Below are 21,172 nucleotides of genomic sequence, written 5' to 3' on the forward strand. Positions count from 1 at the left end.
CTCCGCCTCCCGCCAGCCCTCCCTCCAGAGGCGTCTGAGGTGTCCGGGGGTGTGGGTCATGGCCGGTCAGCAGCGGGCAGCTGAGGAATGTCTGCTGAGCATGTGACCAGAGACAACATTCGTTTGGTTATATTTGCGCAAGTGTGTTTGTTTTAAAAAGTTAGTCTCATTACGAGATAACTGCACCTCAGAGTATTTGAATGGACTTTTAAAGGGCTTTTAATGGACTTTTCAAGATTAAATGAATAAATAGGAAAATTTCAACTACAGCCATCTCTGGGGTGTTAGATTAAGGGTATTGTTTAATTTTCCTCTTTATACTTTCATTTTCTAAGTGTTTAATAACAAAAATATGCTTGACTTTAATCAGATCAAAATCACATCAAGATTTTAGGACACTGATGTGATTCAAGATCACTGTTTTAGGACTCAGTGTATTTCTCTGGCTGGCTACCTCTGGAGATGAGGGACAACTCAGTGTATCCTGGAATCTTAACCATCCATGTGACTTTCTTTTCCTTTCTCTCTGGATAAAATCTTAAACCTCTAACATGACTTTGTCATGATGGAGGCGCCCACATCAGCCAGCTACTCCCCTCCTCCTCTGACCCCGCCCACAGCCCGGGCCTCTTCTCATTCGCCGGCCCCTCATGGCAGGGCTGTCGGAGCACCAAGCCCAGCGGCCTTGGGATCCCCTCCCCACCATCGCACTGGCCTGCTCCCGCCCCCAGCAGAGCCACCCTCCAACCTGCTCCACCTGCCCTCTGCCCCAGAAGTCTGCCCCTACGGCAGAGCAGTGGTCTCCCTGCCCCTGGTCTCTGATGGGGACACCAGCAGATGAGACAGAGTTGGAGTCCTGAGGGGATGGTGAGTGTCTCAACTGCAGCTCCAGGCTCCTGGTCTGTGGCGCCCTCCACTCCCTCCTCACCAGCTTCAGCCCAAGTATCCTGAGAGAACCCCAGAATGCCCACCATGTGAACGGTCTCCCGACAAAACTCCCCTCAAACCATCCTAGTCAGGGTGGCGTCTGCCTCCAGCTGAGACCCTGATGGTAGGCTCTATCCCCCAGGGCTTAGGAGGCCAGCGCCTCCTGGCTGCTGCCACCAGGTAGGCCTCCTTGCCACCCAACGCCCATTCTGCAGGTCCCCTGACAGACCAAGCAGCCACAGTAGGCCACATCTGGCTTCACCAAACCTTAGGTCTCCGCACCTACTCCCTTATCTGCTTCTCACTCACTGTGGGGCTTGGAACATGGTTCCTCTGCAGGCATGTGACCCCATTTCCCACTGCTCCCTTCCTGGCAGCCTGCCTCCTCGGCCCCAGAGCTGGGCGTGCAGGGTCAGCGGCACCTCTGGGCCTTTCCCTCTGCTGCACTCGCCCCCCCCCCCCCGTGCTCTCTGCTTCTCTCTCATCATACGGCCTTTCCCACAGCCTCCCCTCATGCATGCCTTCCTCCGCGTCCACCCTCAGCACTGCCTGCTGCTGGTACTGTACACCCTCCTCCCTCCCGGGCAGCCTGCAAACCCTCAGAGGGATGAGGACAAACCTGCCAAGAGGAGCCAGTAACTACCTGTCCCTTCCCCACACACCTCTTCAAAGCTCTTTTTCTCGGAGTCGGCAGGAATCACGTTCTCCCGGTGTCTGGGCAGGTTGTTGGGGAATCTCTCCAGCATCTTGGTGGATGCTGACAGTGGGGTTTCGTGGTGTCCTGCGAGAGGAAACAAAACCTCTAATGAGAACGGTTTCCCCGTACGGCGGTCACCCCGGACGCTAAGCTTAGGCAACAGTCGGTGCCCAGTGAGGGGCCCATGACACAGGCGCTCACATTTGTGAAGTGAGAGAAAATGAGAGGCCATGACCAGAAACATCCCATCGAGACAGAAATTTCATTCTCCATGGCATGAATGCAGCCTTCTGGAACAAAGAAGTGTCCTTGTCATGACAGGGACTGGGATGTCGGGGACACAGTCAGAGCATGATTGTGTGGATAATTCCTAATCGAGCCTGTGTGCTGTGAGGCATTACAAAGCTTCATCCAACACATCACTCCCCACAAGGGTACCAAATTCCCATCTTGGTATTTAAATCGCTAGGCGGAGTTCTATTCCCACAACCTAAACATGAGCTTCTATCCCGGGAAGCAGTGAAGGGGTCCCAGGAGAGCGGCAGCACACATCTGCTGGAGGGAAGGGGGTCGCCGGCTCCCAGCGTTCCTTCTCGGTTCCCCGCTCAACTATTTCAAGACTGCCTAGTATTTATTCATTCTGTGTTTACTGAGCATCTATCTATTGTGTGCAAATTGCCATAGGAAAGGCAAGAGTTGAATAAAATAAGGAACTGAGGCTTGATGTGGCTTGACAATGCCTTTAGTGCTAAAATTAACCGACTCTACACACCACCCAAGAGAGCCAGCCACTCTCCCAGGCTGGGCTCTGAGCACCAGGACTACCGTCTTTCCTGTTCTCTCCCTGAGACCAGGTCTCTCCCCAATTCAGGTCTCACCCTGTGATCTGCCCACTGTTCTCCCAAACCTATCAGAGATTGTACGGTATGTATTTCCATGAGAGAACTAGTCGGAGCTACGTACATTTCTTCATCTTGAGAACTCCTCTTTAACTCTCTCTGTAGGTCAGTTCTCTATCTACAATGTGACACTCTTCCTTAAGGGAAACCTAGTGTTTTGAACCATCCCTGGTTCCCCCTGTCTTCCGAGGAACTCAGAATGCAGGACCTCCTGAAGCGGTTGCCCGCTTCAGACCTCAGACTCGCTGGTGGGGCCCAGGGATCTGAACGGGAGTACCTCCAGGGAACTCTGAGGCTCATTAACAGGAGACCTTCGCTCTAAGAGAAGTGAGGTTGCCCTTCCACAGGCCTCTTTGTGCTGCAGGGCCCTGCCTGCCTGCCCGCTCTCAGTGCTCCATGTCCTGCCCCTCAGCAGGGCACCGACCAACACACTGCAATGGAAGTGATGGCCTGAATCCCCTCTCCCTCCTGGAATCTTTGCACCAGGCCTCTCCCGTAGCTGGGCTGTTAGCAGTATCACGCTGTGTGCTTTGAACCAATTGTGCTACAAACATAATCGTGAGCTCCTGAAACATTTCTGTACAAACCGTACCTGGCCTTCGTGATTTACCTCTCAGCATCCATTACGTCCAGGCTCCAGAGCCAGAAGCACAGGCCCTGCCCGGAACCTACTGAATCAGGATCTCTGGGGCTATGTGTGTCTGCCTGATGAGGCTCCCAGGGAACGCTGAGAGCACCCCAGGTGAGGGCCACTGCGCTGGGGAAACCCACGGACCTCACCACTCAAGCTACTTTCAAGATTAATGGGGATGTCCTTAATGTCTTCCACAAAAAACCAAATCAAAGGACGTATGTGGCCATAAATGGGCACACCCTTCTCCCGTGGCTCTCAGTCTTCACAAAGATTGTCCCGTGGTCCCACTGCCTTACTTAGAAATGACGAGCTGTGGAGTTTCTCCAAAGGGCCTTCGGAACTGCTGGTGCTTCCCTGATTACTTCTTCATACTTTGTGGGGTTTCTCAGTTTTCTTACTTGGATGACCCTTCCATTTTAAAAGAATATCATTTTGCAACTGAGCCACGGAGACTTTTTCCCATATCTTTTATGGCCTCACATACACATTTCCTTAGTTTTGAATAATTTTTTCACTTCTTAACCACTGGTGGGCAGTCAGTGTCTCCCTTCACGGGTACAGAAAACTAAGTGGCCTTATGATTTTAATGGCCTCTGTTCATCAGCTCTTTTTTTCCTTCACTGTGGGCCCCTTCACACATGCTTTCCAAACTACTGTTCAAAAAAGGGTAGAATTGTCTTATCTCCTTTGCCCATTATTTGGTAAAAATCATAACCAAAAGAAAAATGGCTACAAGTAGTGAGGATGAACAAAGAGCAACAAGACCTGGATGACTACAGAGGGAAGGACCAGGGCTCCAGCACATCCCATCTCCTCCCTGTGACGCTCAGATACACCCCCATCCAGACACCATGGCCTTGCTGCCTCCTGGGCCCCCAGTCTCCCAGGCCACTCCACATCCCTGCCCCAGCTCCCCCAGGCCTGACCTCTCCGCCCTGGCACCAAGACAGAAAGTGGAGGAGAAAGCCCGTAAGCCCCTGTGTGCTCAGGCACTCCCATGGGGCTGCATCCTCCCCCCAGCCTCTGGGGCATGGAGCAGCAGATTGGGGGGCCCCCCAGAAGGGCAAATCCAATTCAAGAAAACTCTGTCCTGCTCTAATTACTTGGGACACTTGCCAGAGACACAGCTCCTGTCACCTCGGCCTTCATTTATCACACTCCCAGCCTGGTGTCATCTCAGTGTTGTATCTCTGGCTGACAGGAGCCTCCAATTCAATCCCAGGGCCCGTAGTGTTGGTGGCAGAAAAGAAGAGAAGGAAGAAGGTTCTGCCCCCTACTCCTGTGGCCCCGGGCTCCTGCTGTGGCTCTTGGACCCAAGTTCAGTCTCTTCACCACTTCAATCCCTCTTGTGCCTTCAAATCTTTCCCTCCCCAATCCTTCGCACCCACGCCCACACCAACTCCCACATGAACTCTTCCCATGTGAATTCAAACTAATGTTTTAGAACAGCAGTTACACAATTTTTGAAGACTGACGTGGTCACCCAGCTACCCTGTTTATTTTCCTTGGAGGTGAAATATTTCAGGGTCTCAAGGACTAGCCTAGACGTGAACTGAGCACACAAGGCTAAGCTGAGGACCATAACAGGCAATGTCAGCTCTTGGCCACCAGGAGGCAGCACATCATCACCAGGGGCCACGAGGAACCCAACTCTCACCTATCAGCAGCCAGTAGTTCCTCAGGTAGTTGAGCTTGCTCTTCCCTTTGAGCCCGGGGTCGAACTTCAGGTCCGTGCTGGGCGTGATCACACACTCCCCCTTGTCCCCGATGGTGACACCGTCGGTCTGGGGGCCTTCCAGCAGAGGAAGGGTGCTGCCTCGGGGCTGTGGAGACAGACTGCAGTGAGGCCGGGGCGGCCCGGGAGGACCCCCGTGAGGATAGCAGTGGCCCTGCAGCGGCTTCCCCTCCCTCAGGACACGACAAGGCTGCACCGATGTCTTTCAAAATTCAGATGTCTTTTTAAATGTGGACATCTTTTTACATTCTCACGTCTGGGGATGAAACAGGAAGGGTGTGTGTGAGAGGCTACTGTGAGAAGCAGATATAAGCGAAGGAGTTCACAAATGATACAACTGGCCAGGGTGGGAAGGCGCTGGCCACGAGCCTGGCGCTGGCTCGGGCACCACTGGACCCAGGCGGGCGCGGCCTTGGGGTGGGAGCTGCTGACCAACTCACTGGGAAGACAGGAGATGCCAACCAAATAGCTCAAACACCATAAGGACGAAAACAGTGGCCGGGTTCATGATGCCTCAGACACTTAGAGACGCCGACCTGGCGAGGTCCAAGGAGTCTGGACCGGCCATGAAAGGATGAAAAGGATTTGAAAAGAAGAAGGAAGACAGGAGGCACTGTAAGTGTGAGGCGCGGCCTGAACAAAGGCTAAGAAAGATAAACAGGGAGCTCCTGGGACTCAGGAGAAGATGAGTGTGCAGCCCCACAAAGACACCAGCGTGTGGCGGACGGGCAGCGGGAACCCCAGCCTGGGGAGTCTAGACTTGAACCCGCAAGTAAGCAGGGCTTCCTAGGAGGCTGCTTCAAATCACAAGCCTCTCCTTGCAAAGCAGAACGTGGTACGTGAAGAAATTGTTTTTGTGGATTTAAGATGTGTGTCGTGAGGAGAGGGTATATAGCTCAAGCGGTAGAGTGCGTGCTTAGCATGCATGAGGTCCTGGGTTCAAGCCCTAGCACCTCCTCCAAAAATAAATACGTAAACCTAATTGCTACCCCCCCAAAAAAAGCTTTGTGTCGTGCATCCGTAACTAACAGGATGTTCATATATAATTCAGTCATTCTTTGCTAAAATGGAGCACGAGTGGTGAGGCATCTGAGGGCCCCTATAGTGGACTTACCACAACAGCGACCCCCTCATGTACCATTGAGGGGGAAGCATAGAGGCTGGTGGAGTACTTCCCAACGTACAGGGTGGGCCTAGGAGACAGACAGATACATGCATTCCACTGTCATTTAATTTCTGGATCTCACAAAAGGGGGATTTTTAGAAAGAAGTATCACAGCCCCAAATACCATCCCCAGGAAAAGTCACATTAGCCCCTGAGCTCAGAGTCATGGGGGTGTGAAGGTCCCTGCCCTGGGAACCAGGAGAAGTGGACTGCAGGCCCCACTGTCACTGCCTGTCTGCAAAGCACACACAAGCCACCTGGCTGCCAGCCTTGGTTTCCTCATCTGCAAATGGCAGGGCTGCACTAGACTATGCCTGGAAAGCCCGCAGAAAGGGCCACGTGCAGCCATCATCCAGGAGAGACTGAAAGCTCGCAACCACCGCACGGCCTCCAAGACGGCCCTGGCAACTGAGCTGCCACCAGCACCCGCACCAAAATGTCTTGTGATTCCTAAAGATTCTACAACTTCTACAGAAGCACTGAGAGACAGTCAACTGCTGTGATTTGGACCCTGAAGCAAAGCAGATGCACAGGAGATTCCAAACTGGGTGAGACTTCTGGTGGGTGGTCTGCCCCTCTCTGGGGCATGGGACAGGGTGTCTGGCTTTATCTGTGGCTGTCAGCGTGAGAACGCAGGACGACACACCAGCTGGCTACTGTCAATAGCCAGTCTGGGGTGGGTCACCTACTAAATTCTCTAAACCTCTCTTAACAAACACCTTACAGCTGACTGGGGCTGTACCGCTCAGAGAACGCTGTCGTGCACCTTATCTCATGTGACCTTCCCCATAGCTCGGCAAACGGGAAACAGGCTCGGCAAGGCTAAGCGGCCAAGTTACGGGCTATCAACAGGTGCGGGTGGATAGCGCCGGCCTGCTGAGTCACAGACACTTGCACCCTAACCCTTTTCTCCTCTGATTTTTTAAAGAAAATATAACTTACAATAAAAATTTAGAAAATATAGAAAGTTAAAGAATAAATACATCTCTTATATTCCCACCACCTGAGAGATGTCCAGATTGTAATACAGTTACACTGGCAGTCTCTTTCTTATCCCCACCCATAATTTTAACTTATTTAATATTCAAAGATCTGAAGCATCAAGGGGTGCCCAGTTCTTAGATTCTGAGGTTTCTGAACCAGCAGGGCTTGGCTCTTTCTATCTTTCATGGCTTCAGGGATTCCCACCCTGAGCCCTGACCCCCGGCGTTTGCCATGCTGCCACTGCAGGACCAGAACACCATGGTCACAGCTGCCCTCTCCTGCCCTGAGTCCCCCGACTCACGTCAGCTTGCTCTTGGCCTCCGTCTCCTTGGGGAATGGATACTTCCACTTGGTGATGCGCCCCACCTCCCCGGACATGAAGGTCAGGTAGCGCAGGGTCTCCACAGCAACATTGATGTGCATCACCTTCCGCAGGCCCTCCCGCTGCCAGATGTAGAAGGCCACCACGGGGGAAGCATAGTTCTGGATCCACAGGACGTCTCCAGATTCACTATCCACAGTTACCACCAGCCCATCGCCATTGGACACAAAGTGGGACATTTCTGTACAGATCAGATAAACACAGCATGTCGAGTCTCACCCCACCTTGCAACCACATCCTCTGCTCTCCTGACAAGTTGCAGTCACTCAGCTAAAGGAAACCAGCCTTCTGGAGCACTCTCAGATCCCCTCCGAACAAGTTCACTTGTTTCCAACGAACTCGCTCACGCTCTCTGGTATCAAGACACTGAGCACTGCCCAGTTTATAAACATAAGAGAGGACCGCCCTCTCGAAGGCAGTTTGCTTGGTAATGTTCCCTCTTCACTTGGTGACAGCATTCTCTTCAGTTAGTGAGAATAAATATTGAGGAGAAAGGAACCGATGGCAATCCTGTGAACCTGGCAGTGTACAGCAACCACCTCGAACCCACCAGTCAAGCTGAAAGTCAGAGCTGAGCACTGACGCTGCCCACATGTGACCACAGAGATTTCTGTCAGACGCTCAGGTGCCAGTGTTAAGACGGCAAAACTGGCTCTCAGCTTTCATTTGAGTTGGGGGAATGTTCACGAGAGAAACAAGTGGGGGATGAGCACACTTAGGGAGCAGGAGGTTAATGTCACAAGCTGATGTTCAATTCTGTTTGTCATGGGCTCGAAGTCCATTCCTTCTGTGACACAGAGGGACTCAATAAAGTGTGTCCTCCCTCCTCTCAGGCTAAACTCGCTACCGTTTCACCCGGGTCCCCTCCACACCTGTCTCCCAGGCCCCTGCCTTCAACACTGACTGCTGAAGTACTTACTACATATCCATGGCAAGTCCGGCAAGTCCTGAACCTGGTGGCCAAGAGCAGCTTAAGAGGAAACCCAGGTTTCTGCAGCCCTGGTTTCCCCGTAGGTCACATGCACCCAGGCCACCTGGGGGAACTTACTGTAGTCCCCGTCGTCCTCGGGCAGCGCGGCCGCGTAGTCGAAGTAGGTGGCGTTCCACCGCAGCTCGCGGGTCTTGGTGTCGTACATGGTGATGGTGTACTCTGGGGAACACACACCAGCCTGTTACCCGGAGGGGCCGCGGCGCCTGCGGAGCTGCTGACCTCATCTAAGTCACAACAGACAAATCCTCCCTAAATCGCATGTAAAAAAGTCCAGGCCATCCATGTGGAGAGAGAAAAGCCATGTGGAGGAAAACAGAGTCCCTGACACATGAGTGAACCCAGTCAGCAGCAGAGACAAGCCACCTGAGCTGTGCCCTTGAAGTCAAGACTCACAGAATCATGAGCAATGTCACGGTGTTGTTTTAAGCCACTTAACGTTTTTGGGGGTTTATTATATAGCGATAAAGAGCTGACATCAGAAATTGGCACCAAGACATGGGATGGTGCCGTAACAAAAGCCTAAAACAGATGGCACTGACTTTGGGACTGGGCGGCAGATGGAGGCCAGAAGAGCAGTAAGGATCCTGATCCTGGAAGCTGAAAACGGTGACCCAGGTTAGGCTGTGATGACACGATTAGTAACTTGCAGTAACTTGGAAAACAGAAAGAAAGCACCGAATGAACTTGTGGATCTGGCGAAGGAGATGTCCAGGCAGAATGTAGAAGGCGCCAAATGGTTTCTCTTAACTGAATACATTATGGTGCAAGGCAGGTAAACTAAAAAAGAAACCATTTGGTGTTCAAGCTGAGTACAGAGGAAATGTAGAGGGTCCGGGACTGATGCTCCAGTTGGAAAAGATTCTCAGCGTAAAAAATGGTCTTAGGGCAAAGATCAAGTTCAGGTACTACCAGTGAAAAATGGTGTCGGGGTCAAGATCAAACCAAAGGTGAGGCTGTAAGACCTCAGAAGGATTTAGGTGGTCCTTCACAGACCCTCTGCTAGGTAAGAGTGCTGCCCCAAACCTCAGAGGAGAGGGGTTTATGGCTATGGCTTTATCTAACGGAGTAGACTGTAATGTGACACACAGGAAGCCCATAAAGATTTTTTCAAGGAGTAACATCAGCATGGACTGAAAAAACCAGAGACAGTCAAAAGTTGCGGGGTGGGGAAGCCTCTATAGTCCCAGCTTTCAATGGACAAGGAACAGATTGAGAAAGCGACATAATCCTAACTCTTTCTTATGGAAGAGAGAGGCCTTCTCAGAGGGAAGGACCACGCTGCTATGAATTTCTGGGGAACCAATTCCAGAGGGCAAGACTGGGCCCTAGTGAAGGAATCTTCCCCCACTTCAGAGTAGGGGAACCCGAAAACAAGTGCCTGGCTGGATTCCAGAACCACTAAGGACCAGGGACTGCTACATGGCACTCTTTCCTTCCCTTTTTGAATGGGACAGTTTTCTGCAGGGCTCCTACTGTCTCAGCATTGTATGATGGAGGGGAGGGAAGAGGTGGGGTTGGGGGAGAGATAATGTGTCTCTTTAATTCACAGGTCTCCAGATCAAGAGGAGCCTCACCCACTTCCAAACCTGATGTGGATCACAAGGTAGGGAATTTGAGCCCCTGCTGTGACTGGCCTCTGAGAGTCCTGGGGAGGAGTGAGTATATGCTACATGTGGGAGGGTTGTGAACTATCACAACCAGAACCAGTGGCAGTGTCTGCAAAGATCACCGCCCCCAATCCTCTCATCCCTGTAATGCACCTGTCAGTCTTCCCATTAAGAGGCTGGGTCTCTTTCCCCACCTGTTCCCTTGATTCTGGGCTGGCCTCTTGACTTGCTTTGACCAACAGACCGCAGTGAAAGTGAAATTCCAGGACTTCCGAGCCCAGGCCTTTGAGGCATCGTAACGTCCACTTTTACTCAAGAGGCGAACTCAGTCGCCAGGCTATCTGTGTGGAGCTGAACCAAGGCCCCAGACATCTGAGAGAGCCCAGCCAGCAGTCTGTGGAGGGGAGGCCAACCATCCCTGCAGAGCCCTTCCCAAATTCCTGACCCATGGAACCGTGAGCAGTAAAATGTCGGTGTTAAAGCCACTAAGTTAGGGTGGTTTGTAACACAGCGACAGACAGTGAAAACAACAGACAGCTTTCCACACTCACGCACACACGCTCCACCCAGCGCCAGCGCAGCCCAGCTCCCTCGGACACCGCAGTTCTACCCGAGAAGCAAAGACTGTTTATTCCTGGGTGAAGGTGGAGCCACTACAAGGCTTTACTTGATGGAAACAGTAAACAAACCGACCAACCCTAAGTGGCCACTACAGTTGGAATACTTGATTCTTACCAGGGGGTGGGAGTAAGTGGAGGGTCCCACAGTTTTAAGAGAAACACCCGCCAACCCTCACTGGTTGCAGGAGAGCCCAGGCAGTTTCCAGGGCCCAAAACTAGTCTCCCTCATGTTTACAAAAGCACTGTTTCCCACAGCACCTGAAGGAAGGTTCTGTCTCTCTTCTTTTAAAAGACTTGGCTACCTGAACGTTTAGACCTAGATTTAGTGCTCAGTTATAACGATCTTATCCTAGGATTTTGGTAGTTTTTTCATACTAAACATTTTCTTGCTTCCCCCTTCAGCTCTATTTTCACGGTTGGTTCCACAGTCTTTACGGGGTACTGGTACAGGCCAGGTGCTGCACTCATGAAGGGAGTGAGGTGGATCCCTGGGCCACCCACTCACTCGTTGCAGCCTCTGAGCACCCAGTGGGCCAGCACTGAGCCCGCTGGAGACTCGGCAGGTGCACAAGACCAGGTCCTGCTCTTAGGAAGCTGACAGTCTAGTGGGGGAGGCAGAAAATAGGCAAATATCACTTAGAAACATGCACTGTCAAGTGTTGAGAAGGAGGAGGAGGCTGAAAAGAGACGAGATGGGAAACGGTGCAGCGAAGAGGTTGCGATGCCCATAAAGGGCCAGTGATGGGCAGTGCGTGGAGGATGGGAGGGCTGCCGTCCCTGGGCTAGGGGGTAGGGGGGATGCGGCTGTGAGGTTAGGGAGGCTTCACAGAGAGGGTGCCTTTTGAGCAGCGTTGGGAAGAAGAGTGGACACCGGCCAAACAGGCAAAAATGTGGGTGCCTGGTAGAGATGGACCTACGACTCCAAGTTTTTTAAAACAGCACCGCTTATTCTGGAAACTGCAGGTAGTTCGCCCTGCCTGGAAAATGTCAACGTGAGGGAAGTGCAGTGAGGGAGGAGATGGAGGAGGAGCAGCTACATCACTGGCTTTGTGGGCTGCGGTGCAGTTTGGACCATAATCCTGGGGCAATGGGGAGCCTCTGTAGGGGGCTTATAAAGTGGCACAACGGGGTAAAATCTGCATGTGGAGAAGACAGGTCTGGCCACCTTCTGGAGAATGAAGCCCAGAGGCAGAGACCCAAGGGGAGGCTACTTCAGGTCCTTTTTTGCAAACAGGTAGGTTGTACATGACAAAAGGTTCCTCCTTACCTGTTCGCCCAAGGTACAGAAGAGAGGTTGACGGGCACAGACTATCTGCAAAGGCCGATGACAAAGTCTGCTGCTTCTCCCCAGTCAGGAGGTCAATAACATACCAAATGTCCTGCTTTTTACCTGAAAGGTCACAAGGACACACTGGTTTACATTCGCCCAACATTGAAAAAAAAAAAATCACTACCTAACTAGTAGCCCCAGGTGTTCTCTTGAGCTGAGAGACAGGCCTGAAATTCTTACGATGTCAAAGACATTTCTATGATGCTCTGAGGGTGATGAGGTTAATGGTAATGTGGAATAATAAAACTTCTCGGGCCAGTGAGTCTTATAACCAGTTAATAACCTAGTCATGGTATAAAAATTTCTCCAAGCCTAATAACATAATACCTCACAGGTTTTATTGCTTTGATGAGTGGCCTTAAATTAGAAGAATCTGGGTTATAACGACAATCCTTTTTCCACAGACTAGGATCTATATAAATCCAGAAAGGTACCCAGGGGTTCATCTCTCTGGTAACCATCATCCATATATCTCAACAGCCCTACTAATGAGCCCTCATGTAAAGAAGATCTACAGTTACCATTTACAGCTCTAATGAGCTGGTACCTGTGACGAGGCGGCAGAGCTGGTGGCAGCCTGGCGCAAGTGAGGCCAAAGTTAGCTCAGCCTGTGACCCCCGCCAGTACGTGACTCCCCAGCCACACACTACCCTGTCACCTCGGTCGGCTGATTAAAAGGTATAAACAGGTAGAGAGTGTGGCCAAATAACACGATTAGGAAAACTGAAAGCATAAATTCCAAGGCTTATGTATACAGAGCATCCGGCTGATGGCAAGTTCCTAAGAAAGCTGCTTTATAAACACAGGATATAATTACCACTAAGATTTCAACATAAATACAGTTAGCGCCTGAAGGCCAATACATTCACCCTGATGGGCACACTTCTGCTTTGTAAGGCAAGACTTCTGGTCAGTTGTCTTTTCCTATGTTATTGGCCAAAAGTTTCCTATTTCAAGGGACTCTTGAAAGCAGAATACTGAGATGTCAGCAAGATCATGGGGCTTTAGAATTCGCTAAAGCTACACTTAGTCCTAACAGATGTAGCATACATGCCCAGTCCACTCGCCTGAAACTTGTCTGTGGATCATAACTCTCCGTTCTCAACGACAAAATCTTAACATGAAAGAGATACGAAGATAGAGAGAAAACGTCACCAAACAGCTGTGACCAGAACCCCTTTCCATCTGCCGTGGCACCCTTCTGTTATCTAAAGGACCGTCAGAGTCTGCTAACTCAGGTACCACTTCAATGGATGGACTGGGCAACAGCAACAACTTTTAACGCACCCTAAGTGATGGACTGCGGGCCAAAGCTGGACGCCCAGACAGAAACTTGACAAGGATGGTGAGACGCTCCGATGGGCCCGGGGCACGGCCCAAAGAAGAGAGAAAGCCTGTGCTGATCACTTCCTCTGACTCCCCGGGCTGGGGGCTTCCTCATTCTGAAGGTGTGGAAGGAAGCAGGAGCACCAGTCTCCTTTGCCAAAAACTTAAAATCCGGTCTGTGCTTGAGGCCCAGAAACAGACACAGCTCCCGAGGGATGAACAGGCAACAAGCGCTTTCAGTTCTTCAGAAAGAAAGCTGCTTTATGAATACAGAACATTATTACTACTACACTTTCAAGATAAATACAGCTCTCCTTTGTGCTACAAATACATTTTTATTGACATTTTGGCAGCAACGTGGTAAAAGAAAAGCAGGTGATCTGATGCTTAGAAAGATGTGACCTCTGTAGGTATGAAGGCAGCTTATCTAAGCAAGCTGTTAAGTGCTGTTTTTACCCAATATTCTGATAGCAGGAAATACTAAGAAAGCCCTATAATTAATAGGCAGGGCCTGGCTTCCCTTTCTTGGCTCAGACTATTGTATTCACTTTAAATTTCATCCAGTTGCTCTGGGTATGTTGCAATCTTTGAATCGCAGGGGTAGGTCAACACAGCAGCTGAAAGCTTGTTAAATGAGTAACCATATTACTGGTCTCACGTCTGCTCCCAAGCGGGGGGAACCCTTTCTTAATTGGTCAGCTGATCCTGGCGTGAACCAGCACAAGGGAGGCAAGAAAGACCTTTCCCAGAAGGGCTGGTGGGGGGGTGAGTGCACACCTCCCTCCAACACGCCACTTTCCCAGACTCTGGGGTTCATTTTCAATGGGATCAAAGTTTTGCAGTGGGGAAAACAGGAACTCTTACCCATGTAGAGGATTCCATCTGAACTTCGGCATGGGGATGCCTGCACCAACTCCGGGATCGTAAAGGGAAGTTTCTTTTAAAAAAAAGAAAGAAAGAAAAGAAAAGGCAAAGGGAAAAAGAAGTTAACCAAGTCTTGTGCAATTATTACAATTTTACTGCACACATTGTTTCTGTTACCCAATTCTGCTAAAAAGAGAGAAACATTCTTGATGGTAGAGGGGAGTGTTCCTAACTAGAAACCAAGGAGAAGGGGTACCCCAGGCTCCCCCAGCCACTTGCGACAAGCCCTCGGCTCCCAGGACCTGGGCACTGTAAATGCTAACTTCCTTTCTTCCACAAGCGCCTCAAAATTGCTGGTCCAGAGCACTTCTGGGGATGACACAAACTTTGCTGAAAAGACACACAAATATGGAGAGTTACAGAATCTTTGAAATTTGGGGGCAGCAGGGACAGAAAGAATTCTCCTGTCTTGGAAAATCGTTCCAGAGCCGGACGGACAGAATAGAAAACGCTCTTTGGGGTGGAAGGGAGCCCTGAGACTGCTGTGAAGAGAAGCAGCCTGGGTGACCAGCTGAAGCCCCGAGGGAAAGGAGTCACTTTGTGGGCAACACAGGAGTTCAAGGTGGGAAAAGAAGTTCTGATAATTCTTCAGCAAATAATTCTCTACTGAAAAACAAAATAAAACTGGGCCTTTGGGTATGAAAAGGAAGTTATGGTAGGTGCCAGGAAAAGAAACTCAGGGCAATTCACATGTTTCAACTGCATTTCATCACAAAACCGATTCTTCTGAGTCTACAGCTGACATCTGACAAGTTCTTCTGGCCGATGTTTGTTTCAGAATACTTTATTTTTGGAACATTCTGTGTTCTTGAAACTGTCCTGTAGATGCCTGCTTCTATGACACTGTCACCTTTTTGTCCATGAAAGTAAAGATTTTTCTCTAGCTTTAATAAATAGAACTTTAAATAACCAATAACGTGTGGATTTTCTCATCAACCCAACATTGAAACTAAGCCTTCGAAAAGGAAAACAACGCCACGGAGAGGCTGCAATGACTAGCTTTCCAACAGATGTTTCATAGGATCAGAAAGTTGTCATAAGGCTTCCAGCCTGGAGTGCTGTGGGGTCCGCTGAGCACAGCTGCCTTGGGCCTACTGATTCAAGGCCCAAGCTGGAAACTCACTGTTCCCGGAGCGGCTAAGTCACAGCATAGGGAGGCTTTCGGGTGGTGATAAGAGGGTCCTTCGGAAGGTGGAGCTCTTGGGAGCCTCCCCCACCACAACCCCTGACGCCGTGGCCTTGGGCACATTCCTCCATCTAGATGGGCAGTTTCCCATACCTCTAATGTGGAGATAACTCCTATATCCCAGAGGGCTGCTGAGATGTTAGAATGAGACACTTTATACAAAGTCTTCATAAAATAATTCTGAAATACCCAAACTAGAACTCACAGGACACTTATGATCTAGACCAGTGGTTCACAAACTTGGCTGCACATGGGAATCACGCAGAGCTTTTTACAACCTTTTACTGAAGCAGAGCCTACAAACAGAGCTCACGTAAGTGTATGGCTCGTTAAATTTTGCAAAGAGAAAATGCACCCCTGCAACCAGCGCCAGATGAAGAAACGGGACATTTTCAGCACTCTGAAAGCCCCCTTCTTGCCTTCTCTTCCAGTCACAACCGCTGCCCCCTACCCACCTCAGGTAATAAACCATCATCCTAACCGCCAAACAGCATAGACTAGTTTTTCCTGTCCTCACGCTCCATAAAAGTGAATCACTCCGTGTGCAGCCTTTCTCGCTGGTCTTTTATCCAAGCCTTCTGCTGGTGAGGTTCATGTATGTTGTGCAGAGTCACAGATTGTCTGTTCTCACTGGTGTAGACTATTAAATTCTAGGACTATTCCGTAACTTACTTATCCCATTTATTACCCATGTCATTTGGGTAGTGTTCACTTGGTGGTTATCATAAACAGGCAAAGTACATTTGGGTGCATGTCTTTGGTTGGGTATATAACCTGGGAGGGGATTACTGGGTCATGAGGCTTTGACGGATACTACCAAACAGTTTTCCAAACTGGTTACACCCATTTGTACTTCCACCAGCAGTGGACAGGAGTCCTGGTTACTCTACTGCACCCCAACGCCTGTTTTCTTTTTCCACTTTTCTCGTTTTAGCCATTCTAGTGAGTGGGTTGTAGTATGACACTGTGATGTTTTATTTATGTGCATTTAAAAATCTGCCTTTCCCTATGGACCATCTTTTCATATGTTTGTTGACCATTTGGATATCCTCTTTTGCTGGTTTTTCTATTTTTCTATTGGTTTGTCTTTTAAAAATAAACCATAGGAATTCTTTACATATTCTGAATATGAATTCTCTATTGAATATGTGTATCGCAAATACATTGTGGCCTGCCTCTCTTAATGGTGTCTCTTAATGAAGAAAAATTCTTAATTTTAATAAAACCCAATATATCAATTTTTCTTTTATGGTTAGTGTAGGGTCTGTTGTTTTATTGTCTCTAATTTTAAAAATCTTTACCTGCTCTAAGGTCATGAAAATGTTGTACTCTTCCTTTTTCTTAAAGCTTGGCTGCACATTTCACACCTAGATTTGCAGTCTATCTGGAACTGAGTTTTGTGTGGCTGGTGTGAGGTAGGAGCCAAGATTTTTTTCCATATGGAGATCCCAGTTAACTCATACCATTTACTGAAAAGACCGTCCTTCCCCACTGCACTGCAGAGTCTGTCACCTTTGTCACAAATCAGGTGACCATCTATATAGGACCATTTCTAAATTCTCTTGTCTGGGGAGCTTTTTAAAAATCCTTGATCTGTTAAATGGAGACTTTGGGATTGGGACCTAGATGGTATTTTTTGGAGTTCTCCAGGTTATTACAATGTGCAGCCAAGGCTGAGAAGCACTGGTCTAGACTCTCAAGCGGAGGTGGGAATGGAATATCACGTGCCCACCCCCAGCCCCTCAACAAGGGGATGTCTGCTGGGGGTGTGGACGGTGTTTCCAACTATACAACCTCCCAAATTAAGGATCACTAAAGTAAGGCCTGTTACTGAAAGGAGTATCATAGCCTTCCAGTGTGCTGGCTAAGCCATGAGAACCTGCTGGTCTAGAGCAAGGTCTCTGAACTCTGGGCTGTACATTTAAAAGCTCACCGAGGAAGCTATGAAAAGATATTGACGCTCAGGCCTCACTCAAGACCACCTGATTCAGAATCCCTGGGATTTTTTTGTTGTTGTTTCGTTTTTTTAAGCTCTCAAGGGATCTCAACACGCAGCTACAGTTGAAGGTCAGTGATCTAGAACCTCAGGAGGACAAAGAAGCTAAATACACTCACCGTCAGGCCTTCATTATTCTTGCCCCCGAGCGTATACAGGCTGCCATCATTGGGATCTGGGAGGAAGGCAGGCCTAGAGATTAAGCAGTAAGTATCAGTGATAGATCGTAGCCTAGGGCACAGAACAAAATACCAAAGCCATGCAAAGCCGTGATTGGCAGGGAGCGGGGAAGTGGGGGGGGGTAAGACAATTCCACCCACTGCTTTCATTTTAGCCACAGATAAGAAACTATCCTTAGGGCAGCATACATTCTACTCGGATGGAGAAAAGCAACCTGCAAGGGGAAACCTGTGCAAAATCACAGAAGAGAAAATCATCCCTTGGTCAAAGCACCTGGATGAACGTAAAATAAACAAGAAAGACACAGCACGTCTGCTTGTCAGTTTCCAAGTCAAATGCATAGAGAACTTCAACAATTAATATTTAATAGCATGGCACGGTACATAAACAGGGAGAACAAATCTACCTCTGGTGTTCAACAAACATTTATTTTGAAGAAGCAATGAAAGTAGACTCTGAAAGCTGGACATGAGAAAGAACCTGCCGAGGAGATGGGTCAAGGCCTCATCAGTGGCCTCCCATGAAGCAGGCCTGAGGTGCTCTTTGGTAAAGTTAACCTGCTAAAGACTGACTTACGGCTAGTCACTCAGCAACCCCTTGCCGAATCTTTTCTCCACCCAGGACATAGCATCCTTTGAGGCTCTTAGAGGTGCTATCCAACCTCTACTCCGACACACACACTCTAATAGAGTGTCATGTTCGTGCATCCTCTCCATGGCTAAGCACTATGAAGAGGGAGAGGGCCAAAGACCCCGGGGTCCTCCTGAGGACTTTGGAAGGCTAGGTCACAACACAACGTAAGTTACATCTCAAGCAAGGCTTTTTAATACCATTGCCTCCCTGCCTCCCCCACAGGGAACCGACCTCCCCTCCCCAACAGAGGCATCTATCACAGCACCTGCAAGGCATCCTGTGTCTCCTGTGTCTCTCCATCTCTCTCATTCTACCTGAAATTCATGCTCCCCGCAACGAGCTTCAGAAATACTGATTGAATAATATAGCAAATGAATTAAAGGGAGGTACTGAAGCAAATCAGAAAACTTACTCTTCAACATGTGTTGGAACCTGCAGGACTGGATCTGTGCAAAACAACAACAAAGGCATCGTCAGGCAGATTATATCAAGATTCCGAGAGTCCCCAGGACCAACTCACAAAGTGTACGGATAACTTAAATTCATCACTGGGAGATAACGTGTGTGAAGGCACTTTAGAAAAGCCACACACAGAAGCACAAATGTGAGCTCCCATGGCCCTCACTGAGACTGGAGAGAGGGCTGAGGGCAGAATGGAACTGCTGTCAAGAAACGTGCATGGAACTTGGGCGATGGACAGAGAGGGACGCACCAGTGACAACCCAAGTAGACAATGGGTCACAGGGTCGCTACCTGACATACCAAGGACTTCTAAAACCTAAATCATCACTTTGTCAGATACCTGGTTGTGGCACTAGATAGTCCCATTAGGAAAAGCAAAACTGCCTTAAGAAGCAATTTTGCTGTTGATGAGAATTTGGATGGTAAACCCCTTTGGGGCAGCAATGCGACAATCTCAGAGCCTTCAAGGATTCATTCTTCTTGATTCATTAATTTGATTCCTATAAAATCTAGTTTAAAAACAACACAAACTATAGAAAATGCTTTCTGTACAAAGATCTTCACAGTAGCACCACAAATGACCTAAATATTCAATGATATGGTTAAATTATGGAATGTCCACTTGGCAGCAAATTAAGGCTTCTAAAAGGGCTTATAAAGTTTAAAAACATGTAGAAATCTTTATATTATTATGTTCAAGAGAAAAGATAACATTGTACGTAGAGTATTATTGCAGCTGAGGAGAAAACTTTCAATGTGCATTTAAAAAAACTATATGGAAAGGCAAAAAAATGTTAATTGTAAATTATCTTTGTTGGAAATATGACTCCCCCACCTTTCCTATATTTCCCCAAATTTCTACAAAAGTAGGCATTACTTTTGAAATAGGGGAAAAAAGTTTTTTTTCTCCAAATCAGTTTTAATATTTGCAGTAGTCCAAAATGGCAGAACTTCTCCCAGGTGCAAATCAAGAGGGTGCTCCTGACTCCATGGGGTGGATGGTGGCGGGGGTGAGAGGACGCGGACACAGCAGTGCAGTAACAGCTAAAATCCACAGGCATGAGGCCACACAGCAGAGAGGCACTGCCAGCAGTCAAGACCCCGTGGGCTACCCATCACTTCAAAGCTGGGGGCGAGGACGGCAAATACTGTGATATGATGTTGGATACCGAGGTCCAGGCTCCACGGGCACTGCTTCTGGTGAGAGACAGCTGTCTAATTTCCCTAGCCAGCTGGGATTCTCGGATGAAGAAAACCCTTTCAAGCCTTATCACATGTTGACTTTGCTTTACAAGCCCCACTCCGACATGAAGGCGTACAGTGTTCACAACAACCGAAGCACACACACCACATGTGGTCTGTGGGCAGCAAACAAACAATTCATTAAAACCAAGAGCATTTCAGGAAACAGGAGGAACTTTCAGTCAGCGAGCACATGTTTATCGTTCCCATTAATCACCTCCCGGTACACTCTCACAAACAGACTGATGCAAGAGACAGGAAATGAGGGCACACGGCACTCACTCTCCCGAAACGAGTCAAGGTGCAATTATAACCCGGTTCCTCCAACGCAGCCCTGAAGCCGTGCACTCCGGGAGGAGCAAGAATGCCATATTCCGAAGAAAACACAGCAGTCCAGAGGGCGTCGCTTTTGGGTGTTTCAGCCACTTAAAGGCATCGCGGATAAACACAGACAAAGAAGCCACTACCAAATTCTAGCAAGTCACCAGAAATAAGACGTGGACACCAACAGGGTTCCAATTCTTGTTCCTGAGCTTATCTTGGCTGGACAGTTTGCTCGCTCTCAGGGTCTCGTCCTTAGGGGCAGATTTTTCTGCTTTTCTAGAGCTTATCCACTGGTCACCCGCCATGGAAGCCTCAGGTCCCAGAGTGTATCCTGCACCAGAAAGGTTCCAGTGAAGACACAGGCCGCTGGCAGGAGCCAGGGAAGGATGGGTGGGCACCTACGTCACTGTTTACGAGCCATGCTTCCTCCTAGGCTTGGGAGGACACGAACTCCAGCAGGGGCGCCTTCCCAGCCACTCGGTAAAACAGGGCCCCTGAAAAACACCGGCAGAGCTGCAGGCCACGTCACAGCACGACTATCAGGACAGATGACGGAGGCATGCCAGTGTGTGACACTGACCTGTTACACAGTTTTTTTTTTTTTAAATCATTTGAGGTTTGCTTGAAAATGCTACAGGAAAAAAAAAATCATATGGGGGGGCAGATAAAACAGAAAACGGCAGCCTGTTGATAACTGTTTAAAAACAGAATTGACAATACTGATCTGTCATTTTATCATTCTCTCTGCAAAGGCTTGAAATTTTCCATAATAGGAAAGGTTAGAGATGAAAATGCTTGGAAAGCCAGCAAAATAAAAGCAAAAAGCATCACCTGAAAATGTGCAATGAAAGCCTAACATGAAAAAGTAGTTGTCTGGGATTTAATAATGAGAACCGGTACCAGGCAAGATTCTTGCTTTAAAAAAAAA

At 49.0% G+C, this 21,172-nt stretch overlaps 1 protein-coding gene across 4 annotated transcripts in view; it reads right to left on the bottom strand.

Annotated features, from left to right (window-relative positions):
• LOC102537861 (serine/threonine-protein kinase/endoribonuclease IRE1) overlaps positions 1–21,172 on the bottom strand; it is a 76,780-nt gene that overhangs the window by 18,281 nt on the left and 37,327 nt on the right. For 3 of the 4 annotated variants that reach the window (XR_012059788.1, XM_072939415.1, XM_072939416.1), the window contains exons 3-11: positions 18,629–18,662; positions 17,523–17,595; positions 14,162–14,234; positions 11,909–12,031; positions 8,472–8,573; positions 7,343–7,604; positions 6,007–6,085; positions 4,815–4,980; positions 1,590–1,708 (exon numbers count right to left, since the gene is read on the bottom strand). Coding sequence is in view for 3 of the 4 variants with exons in the window: in XM_072939415.1 (XP_072795516.1) it covers positions 1,590–1,708; positions 4,815–4,980; positions 6,007–6,085; positions 7,343–7,604; positions 8,472–8,573; positions 11,909–12,031; positions 14,162–14,234; positions 17,523–17,595; positions 18,629–18,662 (1,031 nt within the window). In the remaining variant the exon portion in view is untranslated. Of the gene's footprint in view, positions 1–1,589; positions 1,709–4,814; positions 4,981–6,006; positions 6,086–7,342; positions 7,605–8,471; positions 8,639–11,908; positions 12,032–14,161; positions 14,235–17,522; positions 17,596–18,628; positions 18,663–21,172 lie in introns of those variants that run through there. The other variant, XM_072939417.1, reaches the window with a different exon arrangement.

The sequence above is a fragment of the Vicugna pacos genome, chromosome 16 (assembly GCF_048564905.1).
Source record: "Vicugna pacos chromosome 16, VicPac4, whole genome shotgun sequence".
Classification (NCBI taxonomy): domain Eukaryota; kingdom Metazoa; phylum Chordata; class Mammalia; order Artiodactyla; family Camelidae; genus Vicugna; species Vicugna pacos.